This window comes from Microcaecilia unicolor, chromosome 5 (assembly GCF_901765095.1).
Source record: "Microcaecilia unicolor chromosome 5, aMicUni1.1, whole genome shotgun sequence".
Lineage (NCBI taxonomy): Eukaryota > Metazoa > Chordata > Amphibia > Gymnophiona > Siphonopidae > Microcaecilia > Microcaecilia unicolor.
In genome coordinates this window covers 113,449,426-113,472,679 of record NC_044035.1, presented here as the reverse complement: position 1 = coordinate 113,472,679, position 23,254 = coordinate 113,449,426, and the positions used below count along the sequence as shown (strand labels likewise).

The window sequence follows — 23,254 nt, the reverse complement described above, 5'->3', positions numbered from 1 at the left end:
CTCCCAAACACACCGATCACGCCCCTCAAGCAAAGGGCAATTACCTCGGCAACTGTTCTTTCTCCTCCAGCTTGAGTTTTTTAGGCTGTGGCTCAAAGTCGGCTGCTTCTTTCATGGTGCGAAAGAACAGGTCGCTCGCCCGGAGGCTTGGCTTGGTGTAGTGGTGTTTGATACGACGAGCACTGCTGCCTGCTGCTTTTGCTCAACTTGCTGCTCGAATTCTCCTCCTCCATAGCCCTGCCCGTAATTGTCACCGGGCAACCGAAGGGACCTTTCTGTCATAGGCGGCCACACAGAAAGCCTGACGCTGAACGCGAATGCCCAACAAGCTAGAGCAATGCTGATAATACGTAACGCATAATATATGCGGTCCATAAAATCTACAGGCGTGAGACGCGAAATAAAAAAGCGTGGAAACGGGTTTCTACGATGCATTCCAACGTTGAGATGTAAAATGCACAATTAAAAAGACATTATTTTGTACCTTTAAAAATTGAATTACCTAAGGGAGAATATAGCGTGTTCTTATTTTTCGTGGGTTTGTTTTGTTTGTTTTAACGACGTTCCTTCGAGGAGGGGGGTCAAAGGCAGTGGCTGAGGCAGCTGCCCGGCATGGTCCTTGCTGCCATCTTTATCGTGGTCTTGCTGGGAGCGGGTGATGTGTCAGGAGGGAGTTTTGCAAATTCGCGTGGTCACCTATCCGGCGTCTTTACTTTTTTTCTACTGCTTTAGGTAAATCCCTCTAAAGTTAACTATCATGTGTGCTCCTGTAGATGCTGAAAGCATGCTTTGGAGTTTGTTCTGGAGTTTTGGGTTAGCTCTTGTTTTAAGGTGCTAACAAAGCGCTTTTTGGGAAGTTGAGGAAAAGCGGTGAGTTTCCAGAAGCGATGGTGGTCTATTTATAATTCACTTTGGCTGGCAGGTGCTGCGATAAGTACGTTTTTGGAATTAAGACATGGACAAATATTTTTGGTACTAAAATGATTTCCGTTTTATGTAGAGCAAGGTGTGGCAGTTCTCTCTTTTTTTTTTTTGCAAGCCTCAAGTTTTTCGTTGTTTTCACTTTGGTTGGTTTGGGAGGAAACTGAGGAAGGGTAGAGGATATTTAGTTGTGTAGCTAATTTGTATACACTTAGTTTTGGTTAGGACAGCAGAAAGAGGGGAATAACATTTGGTTTCTGAACGTCTACCTGTTAACTGCTTAATTTATTGAGACATTTTCCTTCAAAAGGCAGAGATTGGAAGAAAAAAAACGTAAGACCTTAAAATGCATTAAGGGTAACTAAGATGTTCCACCCCAAAATATATTTTTAAGAGTTCGTAGATCTTCAAGGATGATTTAGATGTGTAAGTCCTTGTAAAAGGGGGAGAGGAAGGTGATGGTAGATGGCATGGATGGGCAGACTGGATAGAACTGTATTTCTCTGTTTTGTATAGGTAGGGCTGGAGTTATGGGGGCCCATTTCCTCTGGGGCCCTAAGCTTGAATCAAACCAAGAAGGCGTAGGTGGGTTTGGGGGGGGGGGGGCCCTGCATATTTTAACAGTGGCTCTGGATCACTAATGCCAGAATTGCCAGGTGCCCAGTGAGGTCCTCCGAAACACAGTATAGGAAGAACCATAATTTAAAAAAACATGATATTGGGATGCTGGTTAGGAGAGGAGGACAATGTGGCCTGACATATTGTACTGTTAACTGACCAAGCCCTGAACTATGGGAGAAGCCAGCTGTGGTTTGAGGGAGGGTAGAAAATAAAGAGAGGGTGGAGATAATGGTGCAGAAGGGTGTCTGGAGCAGGGAGTGAATGAGATTCCAGAAGAGGGGGAGTATGAGGGAAGATAAGAGGTTAGATTGAGAACAGGCGACTGTACAAGGCTATCTAGCCCATTATATGGGTTAAAGCCAGTAGGCGGAGCTTGCAGTTTGTGGAGTTAACCAAACTGGTTCACCCAAACAATTTAATTTTTGTTACATTTGTACCCCGCACTTTCCCACTCATGGCAGGCTCAATGCGGCTTACATATTATATACAGGTACTTATTTGTACCTGGGGCAATGGAGGGTTAAGTGACTTGCCTAGAATCACAAGGAGCTGCCTGTGTCTGAAGTGGGAATCGAACTCAGTTCCCCAGGACCAGAGTCCACCACCCTAACCACTAGGCCACTCCTCCACTTCAATAGCAAATGCTGTTGAAAACAATAGTAAAAGATTATTAGAAATAATGGACTGCCTATGCTGGTACATCTGTAAAAACTCAAAGGCTGTTCCAGATGGATAGGCAGTGCCTTAAAAGGTGGAGGACAAAAGATTTTTTTTTTTTTTACTCATTTAATAGCTTTTTAATTTCTTTGAAAGGTTCCTATATTGAGCCTGCAAAGAGGTGGGAAAATGTGGGATACAAATGAAATAAATAAATATGTAGATGTCATGGAAAAAAAGTGAATATTGCTAAAACAGCTTCAAAAATTATTGTAGCTGGTGGAAACAGCACTAATAAAGGCTGTATTTTGTGCTCATTTTTCTATACTGTTCTATACAATACAGTTATACACTGCCAAATTTCAGTGAGGGTATCCTGTTTACTGATGGGTTCATCTTAACTGTTGTTGTATTCTGCCTTGGGAAGCCTGGTGTTATAAAGATTGAAAGTAAAATTAAACTCTCCTTTTATTGGGGCACATGGACTCGCATCTTCACCTCATCTCTTTTGTACAAGTGGATTATTGTTTTGAGCATGTTTCAGGGACAAGTGGTTTATAAGTAAAAATAATAAAAATATTTTCTTTCAAGCAGATTTCTCGTTTGTTTAAACATAACTAAATGAGCTATAAGCCCCTAATGCAGTGCATTGGTTTTCTTATATTTTGTTCTTGTGATGACTTATACTGTGCTAAAAACTGGAAATACAGTGAGACAATAATAGAATTCAGTAACATCCAAAACATTAACATTATACTTGTGTTCACATTTGGGTAATAACTGAGAAATTGCAGTTGAAAAATGACTTGAATAAGTATATATTATAGAACTGGAAAATGTTGGCACATTTGACTCTAGACTTCTGCATGAAGGTAGCTTTACCCTCATCATTGAATATCTCTCTTTTAAATAGTAGTAATAAACAATATTAAGTGCATATAATATACCACTGCTTTCCACAAAACAAAATGAGCAAGTTCCCATAAACCATCTTTCTCTCTTGATCTAGGCACAGGAAAAAAAAGATTTTAAATGCTCCCAGGTTTCAACTTCATGTTTGATATGGGATATAAATATCATAGGTAAATAGAAATTCTGAATGTTGAGCACCTGATTCTCATAGCATATCTGTTTTTGTGATGCTTTACCAGGAAAAAAAATGTCTGCACAAATATAACACGTGCTAGAGTCCCTAGAACAAGCCCCTCCAAATGACTCACTGTTTACAATTTACAACAAATTGCTACTCTACCTATGAAAAGTTATTCCATTATAATGCTTCCTGCACAAGCTGGCATGTTTGAAAATATAAATGAGATTAAATAAAAATGCTACCAACAATAAAGAAGGACAATGAAGTTACAGCAGCTCATAGGTTTCTTTGCTTTGTTTTGAGTTTACACAGAATGACGGCTGCACGGGGAAGGGGAAACAGAGACTAAGCTAAGTGGCTTCAACTTTTTGATGCCATGCCGTCTCCTGTTCTCAAACAAATCTCCTTGAAGGAGACTGACTGAGGCCTGACCCAGTATGGTAATCTTCTGTTCTTATAAAGTAAGTGTTTGAGTTGGGTGGACATGGGGAGAAGGTGCCTAGAGTGAAACAGAGAGTATGACAGCAGATAAAGACCATATGGCCTATCCAATCTGCCCATTCATCACATCTACTATCCTTTCCTCTCCTTTGGGGGGGGGGGGGGGGGACTTATATACTGCCTTTCTGTGGTTTTTCCAACTACATTCAAAGCGGTTTACATATTATATACAGGTACTTATTTGTACCTGGGACAATGGAGGGTTAAGTGACTTGCCCAGAATCATAAGGAGCTGCAGTGGGAATTGAACCCAGTTCCCCAGGATCAGAGTCTATTGCACTAACCACTAGGCTACTCCTCCACACCACTTTAGAGACTCTATGTGCTTGTCCCATGCTTTCTTGACTTCAGATGCAGGCTTTTCTCCTCTACCTCCACCAGAAGGCTATTCCACACATCCGTCACCCTTATCATAAAGATCTATTTCCTTAAATTACTTCTGAGAGTGTCCGAGGGAATTGGGGGAAGAGAGCAGTATCAGAAATACTAGGCAATACTAAGTGGGAATTGGAGGTATAGGTAAGGGATGTGAGAGGATATGGGGAGTATTAAATAATTTTTCTTCACTCAACGATCTCCTCCCCCCTTGCTTTATGTCACTCTTCTATCTCCCCCCCACATTCTAAATAAGCCAAATTAGTACAGAATGCTACATAGAAAATTCAGCAGAGCACCTTGGTCTCACACACAGAACACAAATGCCAAATACATAATAGCTGACCAAAAATAATAAACATAAATTAAAATCTCAAGAAGCCATACCTCCTTGCTTGTAGTATAATACCAAAGTAATAGAAAGAGATGCATTTCCTCCTATACCAATCAAAATATAATGATGACACATGCCAGGAATGGTGTTAGGGGAGTGCTACTAGGGCAACTGCCCCCTGGCCAAAGAGTCCCTAAGCCTGCTGGAAGCTGAAGAAAGCATGGCCTGGTAGGGTCACCGCCCAAATTTCTGTCCTGGTCCCCAGCCATGTGTATCCTGCCAGAGCTGGTGTTAGACATTTCAAATATAACATATTCTAATCACAAAATACAAAATTTATTTTTTCTACTTTTTGTTGTCTGGTCATTTTATTTTTCAAATCACATTGGTCCCAGGCTCTGGTTTTTGTTTCCATCTGTCTTAACTCACTTGCCAGGGTCTCCTGCCCATTTGACATGTCTTTTTCCATGCTCACCATCTTCCGTCTCTGTGTACTTATCTTTCCCCATGTTCAGCATCTCCTCTGTATTCCCTGTCCCGCATTTTCTCCCCGCATTCATCATGTCCCTATCTCCTCCACCTGTGTCCAGCATCACTCATCTGGTCCCTATGCCCTTCCAAGTCCAGCATCTTCCCTTTATGGCCATATACCCCCTTTTATGTCAGGCATTGCCCCTCCTGTGTCTATATGCCATCTGCATGCAGCATCTCCCCCTTTGTGTTCCTGTCCCTATGCTCCCCTCCATGCCTGTCTCCACTGTTCCTGTATACCTCCCTGTGTCCAGCTTCTCCCCTGTCTTCCTCCCCCATACCAATGTGTCTCCCTCCCTCCGCTGTGTTAAGTATTTCATTCCCTCTTCCTTCATCCCCTGAATTCAGTATCTATTTCTCTTCTCTCCCTTCCCCCCTGCAAGTCCAGCACTCCTCTCCCTTCTATCCTGCACCCCTCTCCCTGTCCTCCAGACCACATCCCCCACACAGGTCCAGCACCTCTCTCCCTTCCCTCCAGCCCCCTCCTGCATGTCCAGCATCCTCCCTCCCCCAACTGGTCTAGCACTTTTGTCTCCCCCACCCCCCATACCGTAGCTCTATCTTATGCAGCTGACTGCGATCTCCACAGGCCTGCTTTTGGGCCTTCCCTCTGCCGGGTCCCGCCTTCTGATGCAACTTCTGCTTTCGTTAAATAGAAAGTTGCATCACAAGGCAGGACCCAGCAGAGGGAAGGCCCCTGAGCAGAACTGTGGAGATTGTTGTCTTGCTGTATAACATAGAGCTTCCAAGGGAGGGGGTAAGGAAGGCACACGGCAATGCTGGACCTGTGGGAGCGTAACCACAGGTTTTTGTTTTTTTTTAATCGTGGGAGCATAGCCTTTTACCGTTCCTGTGGAGCGGTAACATATTTTGTTCACACCTGCAGTTAAATGCGCCATTTTGTTTCCTTTTACAGTGGATTACTGCAGGTCCCCATCCCTTTGTCACCTAGGACCTCTTTCCCTGTTAAAAAAAAAAAAAAAAATTGGGCACATTAAAGATGACAGTTATGTTTTCATAAGTATTTTAAGAATTGCATAATATGCAAATATGAACATGTGCCAGATAAATTGTTGTAGGTTTCTGAAAACATCTGCCACAAGATCTTGACACAAAATCTGAGAGATCCGCATCACGAAACCAGCGTGTTATGCATATAGGCTTCTTTACAATGAATGCTTAAACTGAGCAAAATCTTTAACAGGCTTATAAATCTTTGAATTCATTATTCTCCCTACCATCTACATGTGTTTGTCAGTTTGACAAGAAATGCTGCTGGCTGAATCTTCTGGACTTTACCTTTTTTTGCATACAGTATTTTTGTAGAATACAGTCTACAGGCATTACTGGCTTTATGCTTTTATTTTTCCTAGTTAACAACAAAACAAAAAAACCCCACCTACATTTCAACCCATTCCCAGAGAGAAGTATGAATGCAAGGTTATCAGAAGAGCTTTTATTGCACAAAGTATCAGTACCAGAAAACTTCCAGTTTCAGATACTTTATATACACAAAACCTGCACTCAAAAACATGTTACAAAAATGTATCAAAAATATGATACGTTTATACATAATTCAATCAGTACTAGTATAAATTCTGTTATGACCACATCAGTCCAGACAAATGGGTTATGTTCATCGACCAGCGGATGTAGAGGGAGAAATAATAGTTACAACTGATTCACCCTTAAAGGGCATCGTACACCCTGCAATGTTCAGTATTTTTCTCTGCCTCCTAGAGGATGGTGGACAAACTGTGCTACTCTCCTTTTGGTGCTTGTATGTCGGGTCCTGACCTGATCTCATTTGAGAAGGGGGTTACTGCTGGTTGTTGGTGCACACATTTTCTTACTTAAAAGATTTGCCTGAGCCTGGATGACAGCCAGTGGCACTGTGTCCCTCATCCCCCTGCTAGGGTGACACTTGGTGGGGCCAGGTCCCTCCCCTCCCCACATGCTCCTTCTCTCTATGAGGCAGCTGACGGGTTGAGTGAGGCTATGGAACATTCACCTTCTGCTTGTCTAAAGGTCAGCTGTGTGGCAAGCATACAGTACTTTGTTTTATTTCTCCTGGAAGTAAATCTGAATTTCTGTTACACATAAGAAATCTGCAATTTTCTCCTTTGTGAAAAGCCTACTTACAGGATCTTTATACATAAAACCTGCACTCAAAAACATGTTACAGAAATGCATAAAAATATGATAGGTCATGTATAATTCAGTATCAGTATAAAATAAGTCAAATACATATCAATACATTGGTAACTGATTTGTTTCCATTAATTTAACAGTCACAAAACAGAAGGGAAAAACTTCCACAGATGGGATGCACCAGGCGAAAAAACAATAGAAGAAAAAAGGAAACCCTCTCACAGATGGTGTCCAACAAACTTCTTTATTTCACAAACTTCAAGAATAGTAAAAGAGACCCAACATGACTCATGTTTCAGCCTATTGGCCTGTATCAGGGGTCTAAAAAGTACAGAAAATATAACTAAATAAGATATATAAATAAATATATAAGATCTTAGAACATTTAAATCATACATATAAATAAAATAATATGTAAGAAAAGGGGGTTCCTACCTAGGAATTTAGTCAAATACTACATATTCTCAGAAAGGTCATTGGAAAAAAATCTATTAACAATACAAAACATAAGAATACACTTGTATATATTTTTTTAATATTAAAGAGACAAGAAAGGTCACATTCAAATAATAAGGTGTATAACAATCATTTTTAAAATAACAACATAAATTGGCTGTTGTAGACTCATAGAGAAATCATCAAGTATGTAAATAACACTTATAGCCGCATGGAGATATCATAAGATGTGTAACATTACCTTCTGAAGCCAAAATACTTTTTATATGCATGAATGTGAGGTGGAGCAAAATATTAAAAGGCATCGTAGTGTGTATATTTATAGTGGCTTTAAAAACTTAAACATCCAAGAGAATGCAAAAAACCTTTTAAATATGAACAAAAAATGAGAAACTAAGCTACCTGTTGAGTAAGAATAGAGCTTTCTTAACAACTCTATAAATAATGTATTGTAAAAAAAATAATGAGCAGCACTTATAGATTCATGAAAATATCATAAGATGTATGGCCTCATCTCCAGAATGTAAAACAATTTTTGTACCAGACCAAAATGACAACATGTTGTTAAAAATGTCTGTAATCCCTTCAAGAAAGATTGTTCTCGTATAAATGAAACATAACATACATCTCCATTGTGCACAAATACAAGCTGGATCAAAGAAAATTAAAGTAAACTGAGCTGAAAAAGGTGGTTCTCATAGAAATGGAATGCAGCAGACATCTTCAATTTACACAATGCAAGTTGAAGCAAAACCAAAATAAGCTTGGCTAAAGAAATATGAAAAAAGTAGTGAACACATAAAATAATTGTGAGAGAGAAGCCCATATACCAAGTAAATAACTTCAACCTAACCCTAAGAATCTCTCTTCATCTACCTATTTATTTCCTCCTTCCACATATGTATACTTAACAGAAGCAAATTGTATGCAAATCTCAGTCACAACACTTGAGAAGGCACACTCTCAACTTACCACTCCCTTCCCCGGTACTCAATATTTTATTTATTTTATATGCTGCCTTTTTGAAGGAATTCACTCAAGGCGGTATATAACAAGAATAAGTCAGACATAAGCAATGCCCAATTACAGCATTAAAATTATTCAAATAAAAATACAAAGTATGGCTATGGCACAGTATGCTACAATGTCAACACAATACTAAAAAAACAACAACATTTTAATAGACAGTATAGGGTGTAAGCTAAGATAGAACACATAGATAAGAGAGTAACCGGAATAAGAAAATAAGGGGATTCATTTTTAAAGAGGTAATGATGGTGGATCAGCTGGGAAACAGTGATAACATGATCAAGTTTGAACTGATATCTGGTCACAAGGAAATCTACTGTAGCAGCATTTAAGTTTTGAAAGGGTGATTACAACAAAATGAGGAAAATTATTAAAAAGAAGCTAAAAGAGTCGGCTGCAAAGGTTAGGACTTTAAATCGGATATGGATGTTGTTTAAAAATACCATTGAGTAAGCCCAGACTAGATATATTGCATGTATTAACAAAAGTGGAAAAAAGAGCAAATGAGAGCCAGCAAGGTTAAAAGGTGAAGTGAAAGAGGCTGTTAGAGCCCAAAGAGCAAGCAGGGGCCATCGGATCACACCCTTTATGTCAGGAGGCCATCCAGATGTGGCATTGGTGCACCAGCACGGGGTGCTCCTCAAAGCCACTTACCTGGCAGGCAAATCCAACAGCCTGGCTGACAGACTGAACAGGGTCATGCAACCACACGAGTGGTCCCTCAGCATGGGCGTTGCCCGCAAGATCTTCCAGGTGTGGGGCACCCCCTTGATGGAACCCTTTGCCACTCAGTCCAGTCACAGAATCCCTCAGTTCTGTTCCAGGCCCACAACAGACTAGCGTCAGATGCCTTCCTCCTTCTGTATGCATATCCCCCCATTCCTCTTGTGGAGAAGACTTTGCTGAAACTCAAGCAAAACCATGGGATCCTGATCCTGATCGCTTCCTACTGGCCCCGGCAGATCTGGTTCCTGCTTCTTCTGGAGTTATCCTCCAAAGATCTGTGGAGTGTTTTCCAATCCTCATCACGCAGAACGAAGGATTTCTTCTGCATCCCAGCCTTCAGTCTCAGGCCCTCACAGCCTGGATGTTGAGAGCTTAGAATTTGCTTCTTTGCATCTTCCTGAGGCTGTCTCCAAAGTCTTGATGACTTCCAAGAAAGATTTCACTAAGATATGTTATCCTTTCAAATGGTGGAGGTTTGCCGTCTGGTGTGAGGGCAAGGCCCTAGATTCCGTTTCTGCCCTAAACAGACTCTGCTTGAATACCTTCTGCACCTGTCCGAGTCTGGTCTCAAGATTAACTCCATAAGGGTTCCCCTCAATGCAATTAGTGCTTATCATTAATGTGTATAGGTTAAGCCCATCTCTGGACAGCTTCTAGTTGTTCACTTCATGAGAGGTTTGCTGTTGACAAAGTCCTCTGTCAAATCTCCACCTGTGTCATGGGACCTCAGCGTCATTCTCACACAACTGATGAAAGCTCCTTTTGAGCTACTTGATTCCTGTCCTGAAGTACTTGATCTGGAAGCTCATATTTTAGGTGGCTGTTACGTCAGCTCGCAGGAAGGTGGGGGCTGCTAGGCTACCAGAGATTCTGATTGTATCTAGGGGGCAGGGGGGTTGGGTCGTCTAGACTATCAGTTCTCTTTCTGCGGTGTTTGGAGGAGATGCAAACATGGTGGCTTGTTGTTGTTGTTTTTTTTTTTTTTTCTTTTTAAATGCCCCCTTTCCTGTCTGTGCTTGAGCTAATCACTTACTGAATGATAGGAAGGAAGACATCCTTGCAATGAGTTGCAGATTACTGCCACAGTGTGCACTGTGGGGGTGGGGGTTCTCTGACATCGCACACTTTTTTTTTTTAATGTGGCAGTAATTTGCATGCTCATTGATTTTACCATATCATCGCAGTATAATTTTGTGGTAGAAGCCATACACTTGGCCATAATCGCATGGCTTTCTCCATTGGCCCCCTAAGAAAGAACTTGGCCTTCAGTTTTCTTCTGAACCAGTTGGACTCAAATCAAACTTTATACTGGAGAAATGTATATAATGGAAACCCTGCCTACTACCACAGTTTTACATGGGGCTGTTTCTAGATTCAAATTTATCTTTCAGATCTCATGTACAACAGCTGGTGAGAAAAAGCTTTTATAAGCTAAGGTTGTATCTTCAGGCCTGTGGGTTCCTTTCTACAGATGATGTTTATTTATTTATTTATTGTGAACATTTATATCCCGGCTCTATGTGGCTTACAATGTTTGATGAAAAGTACAACATAATAGTACTAGTGCAAAGCAGAGAATAAAGTAGATGAGAGGGAAACAGCAGGGGAAAGGAAGGCGGAGATGCAGAGGATCAAGCAGCTGAGGAGAATGATCGATCACATAGGTAGGTCTTTAGGGATTTCTTGAATAGTCTGTGATTGGTAGTCTCTTTTAACGTTGATGGCAGAGCGTTCCAATAGCGGGGACTGGAAGCAAAATGAAGAGGCAAAGAGCAGCTTGTATCTTAAGTTCCTGCAGTTAGAAAAGTTGAGATTGAGATAGGTGCGGGACGACTTCTTGGAATTTCTGGGCGGGAGGTCGATCAGGCTGAACATATAGGCTGGAGCGTCCCCGTATACAATCTTGTGGGTAAGAGCACAGACTAGGAATGGCCTAGTGGTTAGGGTGGTGGACTTTGGTCCTGGGGAACTGAGGAACTGAGTTTGATTCCCACTTCAGGCACAGGCAGCTCCTTGTGACTCTGGGCAAGTCACTTAACCCTCCATTGCCCCATGTAAGCCGCATTGAGCCTGCCATGAGTGGGAAAGAGCGGGGTACAAATGTAACAAAAATAAAAAAATAAAATCCGTGCTCTGATCGGGAGCCAGTGGAGCTTCTCACGAAGGGGCGTTGCTGCCTCAAATCGAGATTTGCCAAATAGCAGCCTCGCCGCCGTGTTCTGTGCTGTCTGGAGTTTCTTAAGGGTGTGCTCCTTACAACCGGTGTAAATTCCATTGCAGAAGTCGAAATGGCTCAAGACGAGGGAATGGATTAGTGTCCTGAATAGGGCAAATGGTAGGTACTGCATAAGGGACCTCATGGAAAGGAACATTTGCTTCGTAATTGATGAGACTTGAAGCTCAAGAGTCAAATGAGGATCCAGAATGACCCCAAGGAGTTTCAGACTTGCTGTGACAGGAATGGAGAAGTTCTGCGCAGTAACCATGCCTGGTATAGACTTGTTGAAATGGGAGGAGAGGATAAGGCACTGCGTTTTTTCCCGATTAAGCTTAAACTTAAATGTGTCAGCCCAATTGACCATAATGGTGAGACTTTCCTGAATTTCTGCTGAGATTTCAGCTATGGAAGATCGGAAGAGGATGTAGATAGTCACATCGTCAGCATAGATGTAGGGATTTAGGCCATGGTTGTGAAGGGCCATTGCTAGAGGTATCATCATGATTTATTTATTTATAGCATTTATATCCCACAATATTCGCACCCTTGGGCAGGCTCAAAGTGGCGTACAACAGTCAACAAAAACATACAACAATTCTTTTGAAAAGGGTAGGCGAAAGGGATGAGCCTTGAGGAACCCCACAACGAGATCTCCAGGATGGTGAAATAGAGCACTGGATTTTGACCCGATAGGATCGGCAAGACAGAAATTACCGAAACCAATCCAAGACAGTACCTCCAACACCATTTTCAGCTAGTAACATAAGGAGGAGATTGTGGTCAACCATGTCAAACGCGCTCGACATATCAAATTGAAGAAGTAAGATGTTTTTTCCAAAAGACAGCTCCTTTCTAAAGTTGGACAGGAGAGTAACCAGTACTGTCTCGGTACTGTGGTGAGGTCGGAATCCAGATTGGGAGGCATGAAGAATCGAAAATTTGTACAAATAATCAGCAAGCTGAGCATTCACCAAGCTTTCCATAGTCTTGACAAGCAATGGGATTGTAGCAACAGGGTGGTAGTTATTAATAATACTAGGCTCACACTTCGGGTCCTTCGGGATTGGTGTCAGGAGAATATGGCCGTGCTCAACGGGGAAGCGCCCGTGCTGGAGCATGTAGTTAAGATAGGATGTAAAGTCAGCAACAAAACATTCCGGCGCCGATTGCAGCAGGTAGTTAGGGCAGCTATCCAGCTATGTGAAAATTTGCGAAGGGCCAGAGAGACCCTCTCGGTGGTGACTGGCTCAAAGGTGCACCAATGACGGTCAGCTGGGCAAGGGCCATGCGTGGGCGCAAGGCCTTGAAGGAAGTCAGCAGCACTAGAGGAGCTTAGAGGAAGCGAGTTTTAAATCATTTCGTTTTGGCTCCTTTTAATTATTGTAGTGCTTTATTAGTTGGGTTTCCAGCAACAGCCATTGAGGCCTTACAGACTGTTCAAACACTGCAGTGCAGCTTTATTAATCCAGTGCTAATTGCTTTGCTTTGGTTGCCTATCAGCCATCATCAGATTCCTTTTAATAAAAAGTTTACAAGATTTATCTACCTCACCCAGCTTCCCTCCCAGATAGACTGTCTTGCTCTCACAATTATCTAATTTATCCCCCCCCCCCCCCAATGACATTTTAACAGATAGTCTTCCCTGTAAACTGGCATAACTGAGTTCAACAACTAGAGAATAGACGCCATTCTAGCCACTAGTTTCCGTAATTCTAATTTTCTCACCCCTTTAGGACGGTTTACAGAACTTATCCCAAAAATACCATAAAAAGAGATCTGTTAGGAACATCCTGATTTTTATTTCTCCCCCCCCCCCCCCCCCCCGCAAACAAGTTTCATGTCTCAGCCAAGACAATATTACAGAAACCATAGAGGCCTGTAAGTTTGTCATGTTATCATCTAACTCATAAGAGACCAAAAAAAACGGAAAGAGACTCTCATTCAATTGAAGGGAAACTAGAATGAGGAGGCATAGGATAATGATGAAAAGGGACAGACTTGGAAGTAGCCTGCAGAAATAACTTCTTCATGGAAAGAGTGGTGAATTCATGGAATGGCACCCTGGTGGAGATGATGGAGATGAAAACTGAATTTGAATTTAAGGAAACTTCGGACACATACTTAGGATCTCTAAGGCAGACTGAATAGGCCATATGATCTTTATCTGCCTTCATTTTTCTATGTTTCTATTGCAGAATGCAGTAAATGTCTTCTTATTTAAGAATCTGAAAGTAGCTGTTCTTGCCACTAGCAATTCTGCTTAAGGGTGATGAGGCTTCTCAAATCTTTTGTTCTGAAGTCTGTTTGGTTGTGCTTTTCTTACACTTTTTAGCAAAATGAGTGCCCTCGCAAGAATGTGCCTTGTTCAGTTCTTAAACTGCAAGCACTGCTGGTTACAATTAGATATTGATATGAAGAATAATGATGCTTATTAGCAGTTTTGACTTCTTAATGCTGTGCTGTGAGTGTTGCTATAACCACAATTGGAATCATTACTGTTGCCATTGGACATTTCTTCACTACCAATAATAGCTAAATCAGTATCAGTGACCATTTTCCTTTAAACTAAGGTAAGAAGAAACTAGCCAGCTTCAACCAGTGATTCCTGTTCAATCTAATAGCAACTTTTCTCATGCCTCTGGTCCCAGTGGGTTATTCAGCTTACCCTCTCTGTGGAGTTAGCTTAAAAGTTTTCTTCCAGCTAGTGGGAATTGGACTACATAGGACACATGAATCATCCCTGTAATCCCAAATGACCATTACTTTAAATTCATTCTACATTAGTTATTCCCCATCTGTACTTTATTATAGGCCAGATCTCCCTCCCTCTAGCTCGGTTGCTCTAAAGAAATAATCTACTATGCTCAATACCATAAGATACTTCCACCACAGCAGAAAAGTCAAGACTACTTACTCAGTTTATTTTTCCCCTTCACTAAAGACAGGAAGTTCATGCCTTACATCATATCATAGCAATCTCGACTATTTGCTTCACAATGGGAAAATCTGCTTCTTCTGTTCAAACAGGTAAAATTAAAGGGGTATAAATTTGATATACTGTTCCTGTGATACAACTAAAACCTTTTACATATATGCAGATACTTAGATTGTGACTAGGAACAAAGTATTGTCTGCTCTTAGGCTAAGGGATATAGCTACAGGTATACCATTGCATCCTTGTTATTAGGAGTACCCTAGGTTCACCCTCAAGCTAACCAGTTCCAGCATTGGTCCTCTCCTTGGCTTCTTCATTAGACTCGACAGTATATTGAAGCTGCCTCTTGCTGACAGCTTCTCATAGTGCACGTGATCACAGGCCATAGTTTTCCAGAGGGGCCCTATTACAAAGGCACGTATTGGCCTTTGCAGGTCCAACACATGCCAAATTGGCATTATTGCCCAGTTACCATGTGCCCCAGGCAGTAATTCTGAATTTGGCACGTTCCAAAAACACGTGGTAGAAAATATTTGGCAGTGGGCACATGCCGCATACCTACTGTCCAGGTAGCGTGTGAGACATTACCGTTAAGTCAGTGGGTGGCAGTAAGGTCTGGGGCCGAAAAAGGACATGCACTGGTTTTTATTTAGACGCACATCCATTTTCTGGCCCCTTTAAAGAAAAGGTTCTTTTTTTCAGGACGCAGTAAAAATTGGCCCGGTGCATGCTCAAAAGACGCGCTCACACTGCTGCAGGCCACCTTTTGCCGCAGCTTAGTAAAAGGTCCCCAGAGTTAAGTAACGACTTTTATTTGGTCTCTGCATTTATCAATTTTCCACCTCCACCCTACATCAGCCAACATATTATGTAATAATATAGAGGCTTGCAGAGGAGGAGTCCACGTGATGCGATGAGCTGAGCAGACGTGCAGTGCTGCAGCTCGTGGGCCCTAACCCCGTATTCCTATAAATACTGCTCAAAAACATTAAAAAATACCCACTGGACACAGCATAACTGCATGGACAAATACCTGAACAAAACCCCGATTGGAATGGCGCTTCGGACCGGAAAAAAAGAGAAAGAAAAGGTTAAGTTACCTACCTCTGATTCTAAAATGGCGGGCGAACCACAGCAATGCGAGCAAGCATTTTCGACGTCGCAGTTAGAGCAACTAACAGCCGCGGTGGTGAAAGCCTAGCAGCCTAAATGGGACACTATGGAACAAAAAATCGACGCTTTCCACGCTAAGTTGGAGGGACTGGAGACCCGCACAGAGGATCTTTCAGTGCGGATTTCGGCTCTTGAAGACGACTCGCAGGCCTATAATGTTGATATCCGCGAAATCAAACATCAGCTCCAGGAACATTACGATAAACTAGAGGATCTAGAAAATCGTTCCAGGAGGAACAATGTGCGAATTGTAGGCATCTCGGAAAACATTTCGGACAGAAATTTAGTGCCTTGGCTCACAGACTGGTTATCTAAGGAATTGGCTTTATCAGACTCCCTTGGGCCTTTAGTACTTGAGCGCGTCAAAAGAGGCCTCGTGTTATAGTGGCACGAGTGCTCAACTACCGCTCTAAAATGGAAATACTGAATGGATTTAAGATCAGGAGGGGAGATCTAACACATGAGGGGCGCCCAATTTTGATGTTCCAGGACTACTCCTTCGGCGTGCAGGAGCAACGGAAAAAATTCCATCAGATATGTTCACTATTAGCGCAGAAGCAAATTCGCTTTCGGCTCCAGTACCCAGCCTCACTGAAAGTTCTGTTACAAGGACAGTGGCATACCTTTAAAACATCGGAGGAAGCCAAGTCTGGATTGCAGGAGAAAGGCATCTCTGAGGGAGATTGAAATACTTATAGAGCTTGCTGTGAGTCAGAGCATAATATATATAACAGCAGCAGTAAGTACAGAAATTATAAATCATACGGGGGGGAGGGCTCCCCGCTACTCAGGTGGTCTCTAGCCGTACCCAGACGCAGGTTTGAGTCTGGATAATGGCAAAAGGGCGGAAGGAATGGTGGGGGATAAGGGGGGGATGGGGATTTAGGATGTTATTGCGTTTAAAATCAAAGAGTACCAGAAGTTTAAAATTGATGAATGTCAGGGACCAATGGAGTTGCATGGAACACGCAGGCAAATCCGGTAGTTGGGGTGAGTGGCCTGGGAGTTGGGGGGACCTCACAGTTAAGGAACAGCGAGAGACCGTAGAGAAGAGAGGCGAGATCACTAAAATTGGTAAATCCAGTAAATATGTCCACTAGAATTGTAACTTGGAATGTAGGAGGTATAAGCTCCCCTATTAAAAGATCTAAGATCCTAACTGCACTGAAAAGGCATAAAACTGATGTGGCATGCCTGCAGGAAACCCGCCTCACAGAGAAAGAACACTTAAAACTGCAAAAATCATGGGTTAGTGAAGTATTTGCTGCCCCGTCTCGAGGTAGGAAGGGGGGAGTTGCTGTACTATTTCGAAAAGGACTCCCCTATAAAGCCACAGTTTTGGATAAGGGGGATAGAGGGGATTTCATTCTGTTAAAAGTGTGGCTAGAAGGGAGGAACTTGTTGCTGCTGGTATTATATGGGCCCAATAATTTTGATGCTACATTCTTTAAAGATCTGGCCGGGAAATGTTTGCAGAGTGGGGGAGGGGATTTGATAGTAGTAGGGGACTTTAATGCGGTTATAGACCCTCGTCAAGATTGCACTAACACCCTGGCCTCCTATTACCGAGGGACGAGGGCGCGAGAGTTTCAAATGTTTAACAAAACACTAGATTTAGTAGACGCGTGGAGAGTGCTACACCCCGGGGAGAGTGACTATACACATAGGTCAAGGGCACATGGCACTCATGCCAGGATAGACTATGTTATGTTGGCTCGTCCATTATTTCACTTGGTAGAGGCAGCAACTATAGGCCCCGAAGAAATATCCGACCATGCCCTGGTGTGGGTAGACCTTAAGCTTAGGTCTGAGTTTAGGGGGGGGACGGGATGGAGATACCCGGCTCATTTGTACTCTGACCCGCACTTACGAGCGCACGTGCAGAAGCACTGGGAGCAATACATAGAGCATAATGGCATGCATGCAGATCTTCAACCTGAGTTGTTCTGGTCAGCCTCAAAGGCAGTTTTGCGGGGCGCTGTTATAGCTTACTGTAGTGTTAGGAACAAACGGAAAACAGCTAGCATATTACACTTAGAACGCCAGCTCCAGCGAGCGAAAAAGATACACTTACATCATCCCTCGTTGGTTACCCTGGAAAATTTAAAAGCCACTCAAGTAGCATTAAATAGTCTGCTACATGAGAAGGAGGTGAAATCCACTCAATTTTATAAATACAAATTGCAGAGGTTTGGGAATAAAGTAGGCAGAATGATGGGACGATTAATTAAAACTGTAGGTGGTCCACGGACAGTGACCTCTTTAAAAAATCACAAGGGAGATCTCATAACTGACAATAGAAAGATAGGACAGGCGTTTACAGAGTATTTTACCACTTTATATCAAAAGCAATTACCCCCAACTGCGCATGCAATACGTGATTATTTACAGCAAATAGACCTCCCCAAATTAACGGAGGAGCAGCTGGAAACTTTAAACCAACCACTGACAATGTCTGAGCTGCAGAAGGGGGTCAAAGCGTTAAAATTGCGGTCTGCACCGGGCCCAGACGGTTTTTCTGGGGAATATTATAAAATTCTGCCCGGTAAAGCCTTGGCAGCACTCCTGGAATATTTCCAAGAGGTTATTGAGGAAGGGAGTTTTCCAAGATATGCGAACACAGCGCTGATAACGCTCATTCCTAAACCAGGGAAGCCCTTAGATAAAGTGGAATCCTATAGACCGATATCGCTATTAAATGTAGACACAAAATTAATGGCGAAAATGATGGCAGACAGATTGGCGCAATGCTTGCCTTCACTAATAGGCACAGAGCAGGTGGGATTTGTGAGAGGCCGGCAGGCGGTACATAATGTTAGAAAACTCCTATTGGCGATGGCAGCAAGTAGGCAGAACAAAGTATCCACCCTTATTCTGAGCCTTGACGCTGAGAAAGCTTTCGACAGAGTTGGGTGGGACTTTATGTTTCAAACGCTGGAAATGATGGGTATAAAGGGATGGTTTACACGGGCAGTAGGAACTCTTTACTGCCAACCCAGAGCGAGCGTATTGGTGAATGGTATCAGGGAACCAGAGTTTCAGATTTACAGGGGCACCAGGCAGGGCTGCCCCCTGTCTCCCCTGCTGTTTCTATTGTCTCTGGAGCCCCTGATACGAATGGTCCTTGCAGTTCCAGACCTTCAAGGGGTTACTTTAGTGGGTCATACTATAAAAATTCTGGCCTATGCAGATGATTTACTGGTGGTGCTGGGGGAGCCCTCCAGAACCCTAGGGCGACCACTAAAGATTATTGAACAATATGGGAACCTCTCTGGCTTCCAATTAAACTTACACAAATCCATGGCACTTCCGATGTTCCCGGAGATACAAACTACATGGCCTGGAACTTTTCCACTACAATGGGCGCAGACTTCGCTGACTTATCTGGGAGTCTATATCCCCATGGACTTGTCCAAACTTTATGACCTCAATGTACTACGGCTTTTGCGAGATACTAAAAAACAGTTGATGGCCTGGAAGGCGTTGCCACTCTCTCTAATGGGACGAATCGCTCTGGTTAATATGGTCATAGTTCCTAGATGGCTGTATACATTTCAGACCCTCCCACTCTTCTTAAAGAGGACCGACGAGCAACTACTGATAAAAACAGTGCAAGCCTTCCTATGGAGGGGGAAGAAGCCACGTCTCCCGTACTCAGTGCTGTGTACCCCGACAGAATATGGTGGTCTGGGACTCTTGAACATCAAATTTATGACAGTGGCTAGTGGCATGCGCCATGTGAACGACTGGTTCAGAGGATCTCAGGATTTTACAAATACAGCAATTGAGCTACAGCTGCACCCTGAAATACACTTTAGCACCTACTTACATGTAAGGGGGCCCCAGATACCTTATATCTTGAGGGTTTCTGGAATAATGAAGACAGTGAGACTGGTGTGGAAGTGGATTTGTAAACTTCACAACTTTTCAGCAAGGACCACTCCTTACCTACCCATATGTGGAAACCCGGCCTTTGAGGCTGGCCTACTATATCCAGCATTTGAGAGATGGGGACGCAGTGGGATGCGATATTTATTACACGTTCTTACCCCTGAAGGCAAAATCAAATCTTTTCCAGAACTACAGAGAGAATACTCTTTACGTCCCTCGGATGAATTTCATTACCTCCAGCTGAGGCATTATGTGCAGTCTTTGCCGTGGGAGGACTTGGCAGAGGACGTCCAAGAGGAGCTAACCTCGGCGTTTTCTCTCACGGCACAGCAAAGGGTTCCACTTAAGTTCCATCACAGACATATTAGAGATACAGCAGAAGAACTGGATTACAATAAACTACTAGACATGTGGAAAAATGACATAAAGTTAGATTTGACGGTGTCTCAACTTAAAGAACATCTGTTAAGAATGCGGAAACAATCCAGCATGACTATCCATTGGGAATTGCAATATAAAATAGCACTCCGCTTATACATATCCCCGAGAAGAGCCTTCCACATGGGGCTCTCTGCATGGGGAGAATGCCCCAAATGCGGAGAAGTTGGAGCCACGCTGGGACATATGCTCTGGAGTTGCATGGAGGTGGTGAGATTCTGGTCACTTTTGATCCAATATTCCTCTAGGCTTTGGTCAGCAAAGTGGAAGTGTGACTCTGGGTTATTGCTGGGACACCCAAAATTCATCTATCCAATCCCACCAGGATTTACAATTTTTGTCCAGAAAGCAATTATAGTTGCCAAACAAGTGATCAAGGCTGGATGGCTATCTCGGCGATGCCCCACACAAAGTCAGTGGAGGACGCGCATGATAACATTATTGAGGTTGGAGAGAGTGGGGATAGTGGACTTTAACTCCAAAGCTGGATTACAATTTCAAGTTGTATGGAGCCCCTTTTTTAACACATTGTCCCCGTCAGCTAGGAGTAGACTACTGAACTACTAATGGTACTCTGTGGATTCTGCATAAGGGAGTTGGGAGGGGGGGAGGATGAGCAGGGGGGGAAAGGGGGAAGGGAAGGGGTTGGTTGGGGGGGGAAGTTTGTATAAAATAAGTTATGATTATTGTGTTTCTGTAACAATGTGATATCTTTTTGTTGCAATAAAAATGATTTACCATAGAGGCTTGCAGATTTAATTCCCTCATCTATGGTGATGATGTCACCATTTATATCCCCGTCAAAAGAGAATTTCTAGAAAGTGACATGAGATTAAAACCACTTTAAATCTGATGGAATCTTGGGCATCCGGTTTCAAACTCAAATTGGAAAAAGACTAAATTCCTCATACTTACCAACTCCTACCAACCCATTTCATTAAACAAAAACTTCATTATTGACAACACATCATATGCCTTAGATCAATTGATGAAAATCCTGTGCATCACCATCGACTAGCATTTATCATTCAAAGCTCAGGTCTCAAAGGTGGTCTTGAGCATCTTCCATATCCTATGGATGTTAAAAAGAGTGCGTTCTTTCTTCCCAAGCTCCATATTTTAAAAATTTGAAACAATACAAAATAATCTTTCTTACAAATTAATCCTTGTCGCAGGCTTCGCATAACAGACTACCAAACTTTGGAATTCTCTACCCAAGCAATTAAGGTACTTAGAAGATTATCTTAGATTCCGTAAATTACTAAAGGCTTTTCTATTAAGTACATTTCTTATCAAAAGACAATAAACTGATGTTGCTGTCTCTCTTATATTTATTTATTTATTTATTACATTTATACCAGGTGCTTTCCCACTCAAAGCAGGTTCAATATAACAAATACTCTAGCCTAGCCTAATGACAAACACAGTTATTACTAATATGTTAAATGTTATAATTAATGATCTGACTGTATCATATTTTTGATGTTTTTATTGAATGTAAGCTGCATTGAACCTGAGCTTGCTCAGGATAATATGAGATACAAATGTCATAAATAAATAGATATAAATGGTTGCTATTTTGCTTCTGGAATGAAATTAATTTCCTGACATGTCAGTGCTGCTTATACTCGAGCCTTGGAGAAACAGTTGGGGAGATATGGGACTAGATGTGTTAGAGTACACCAACTTAACTGCCCTGTTGGACACCTCTATTTAGTAATCAACCAACTGAACAAGTTTGGTGGTAATGGTGGTGGTTGTTCTTTAAAGAGAGGCTTCTATTTTTTTCATAGTCATAGGATATATGCATTTCCTGATAAACCTGAACTTGTTAGGAAGAAATTTTTGCAGTTAAAAGCTAGGGCTCCTACTCTCAGAATGGCATTTTTCTTGAAATATCATAGGACGTGTTGTGATTAAATATAAAAGAAGAGATTATTTAGGGCTTCTTTTACTAAACCGCGCTAGTGATCCTCACGTGGCAAATGAGAAGAAGCCCATAGGAATTGAATGGGCTGCCTCTCATTTGCTGCACTGGGAATTGGTAGCACGACTTTGTAAAAGAAGCCCTTGGTAATATATAGTAACATAGTAGATGACGGCAGATAACGACCTGTAGGTGTATCCAGTCTGCCCAACAAGAAAGACTCGTAGCATAAGGTATGATGCGATACCCTACGTTTCTTTCTGAATTTTCATATTTTCATTATTGTCATCACAGTTTTCATTCAATGCACAGTACTGAGACACTGTTGGTTACATTGGTCACTGAAATAAGCAAATCTCTAGCTTTGGGGAGGGATATTATATTATTGCAGGTTGATATATTGGCAACATGAGTGAGATGGGCATTGTAGGATCAGTTTTAAAGTGTTTTTCACAGTTTTTGACATGTAATCCTTAAGGATAGGCAGTGCTCTTCTACTTGGCTGTTGAACTGTGGGGTCCCGCAGGTGTCGCCCCTATTGCTACAATTATTTGATATTTTTCTCTTGGAAAGCATTTAGAGGCACTAAATATTTTTTTCCCTATGCTATGCAGACAATATATTTGTACTTTGTCTGAGTTTAGATACTCTAGGGTACACACTTTACAGAATGTACAATGTTTGATAGCTATGGTAGAACACTGGGAAAGAGCTAATTTTTAAAAATTAAATATTAAAAAAAAAAAACACTGTTATGGTTTGGCGATCATTTACAACAAGCTTTGTTAATGTAGTACTGAATTCTGGAGCCTAGAGTACTTGGAATTATTCTAGACTAATTTAACATTTGAACATTAAATGAATGCCCTAGTTAAAAGATTTTTTTGTGTGTATTATGTCATCTTATATCTTTTAGTCCTCTTAATTTTAGAATTATTGCACAAGTGGTGTTGCTCCCTAACTTAGGTTATTCCTTATATTGCTCACTTACAGTAAAGCAAAAGAAGAGGCCTCAATTGCTGCAGATTACTGCAACTCGGTTAATTTTTGAGAAGGGAAAAATATACTGAAGCTACTCCATTATTAAACGAATTACATTGATTAGATTGGGAGCTGAATATTTTTAAAATTTGCTTTGCTTGTTTAGCTTTTAAAACTTTATTTGGGCTTCAGATACTGTTAGTCAGTCCTAGATCATTTTGAGTGCTAAATTTTATTCAAGAAGCAGGCAACGATTAAAGCTAGATTTTCCATCGTTGAAAAAAAGAACTTGTAAA

General features: G+C 41.9%; 2 protein-coding genes across 3 annotated transcripts in view; one reads left to right on the top strand and one right to left on the bottom strand.

Moving 5' to 3' along the window:
• The window catches only part of ADK (adenosine kinase), a 656,244-nt gene extending 655,996 nt beyond the window's left edge, over positions 1 to 248 (bottom strand). Inside the window, exon 1 of the mRNA XM_030203209.1 lies at positions 45 to 248. Within this exon, the coding sequence (XP_030059069.1) occupies positions 45 to 115 (71 nt within the window). The 5' untranslated portion in view covers positions 116 to 248. The remainder of the gene's footprint in view (positions 1 to 44) is intronic.
• Positions 249 to 610: 362 nt separating this feature from the next.
• The window catches only part of AP3M1 (adaptor related protein complex 3 subunit mu 1), a 91,854-nt gene continuing 69,210 nt past the window's right edge, over positions 611 to 23,254 (top strand). The window contains exon 1 of one of the 2 annotated variants that reach the window (XM_030203207.1): positions 611 to 732. The gene's annotated coding sequence lies outside the window, so the exon portion shown is untranslated. Of the gene's footprint in view, positions 733 to 765; positions 871 to 23,254 lie in introns of those variants that run through there. The other variant, XM_030203208.1, reaches the window with a different exon arrangement.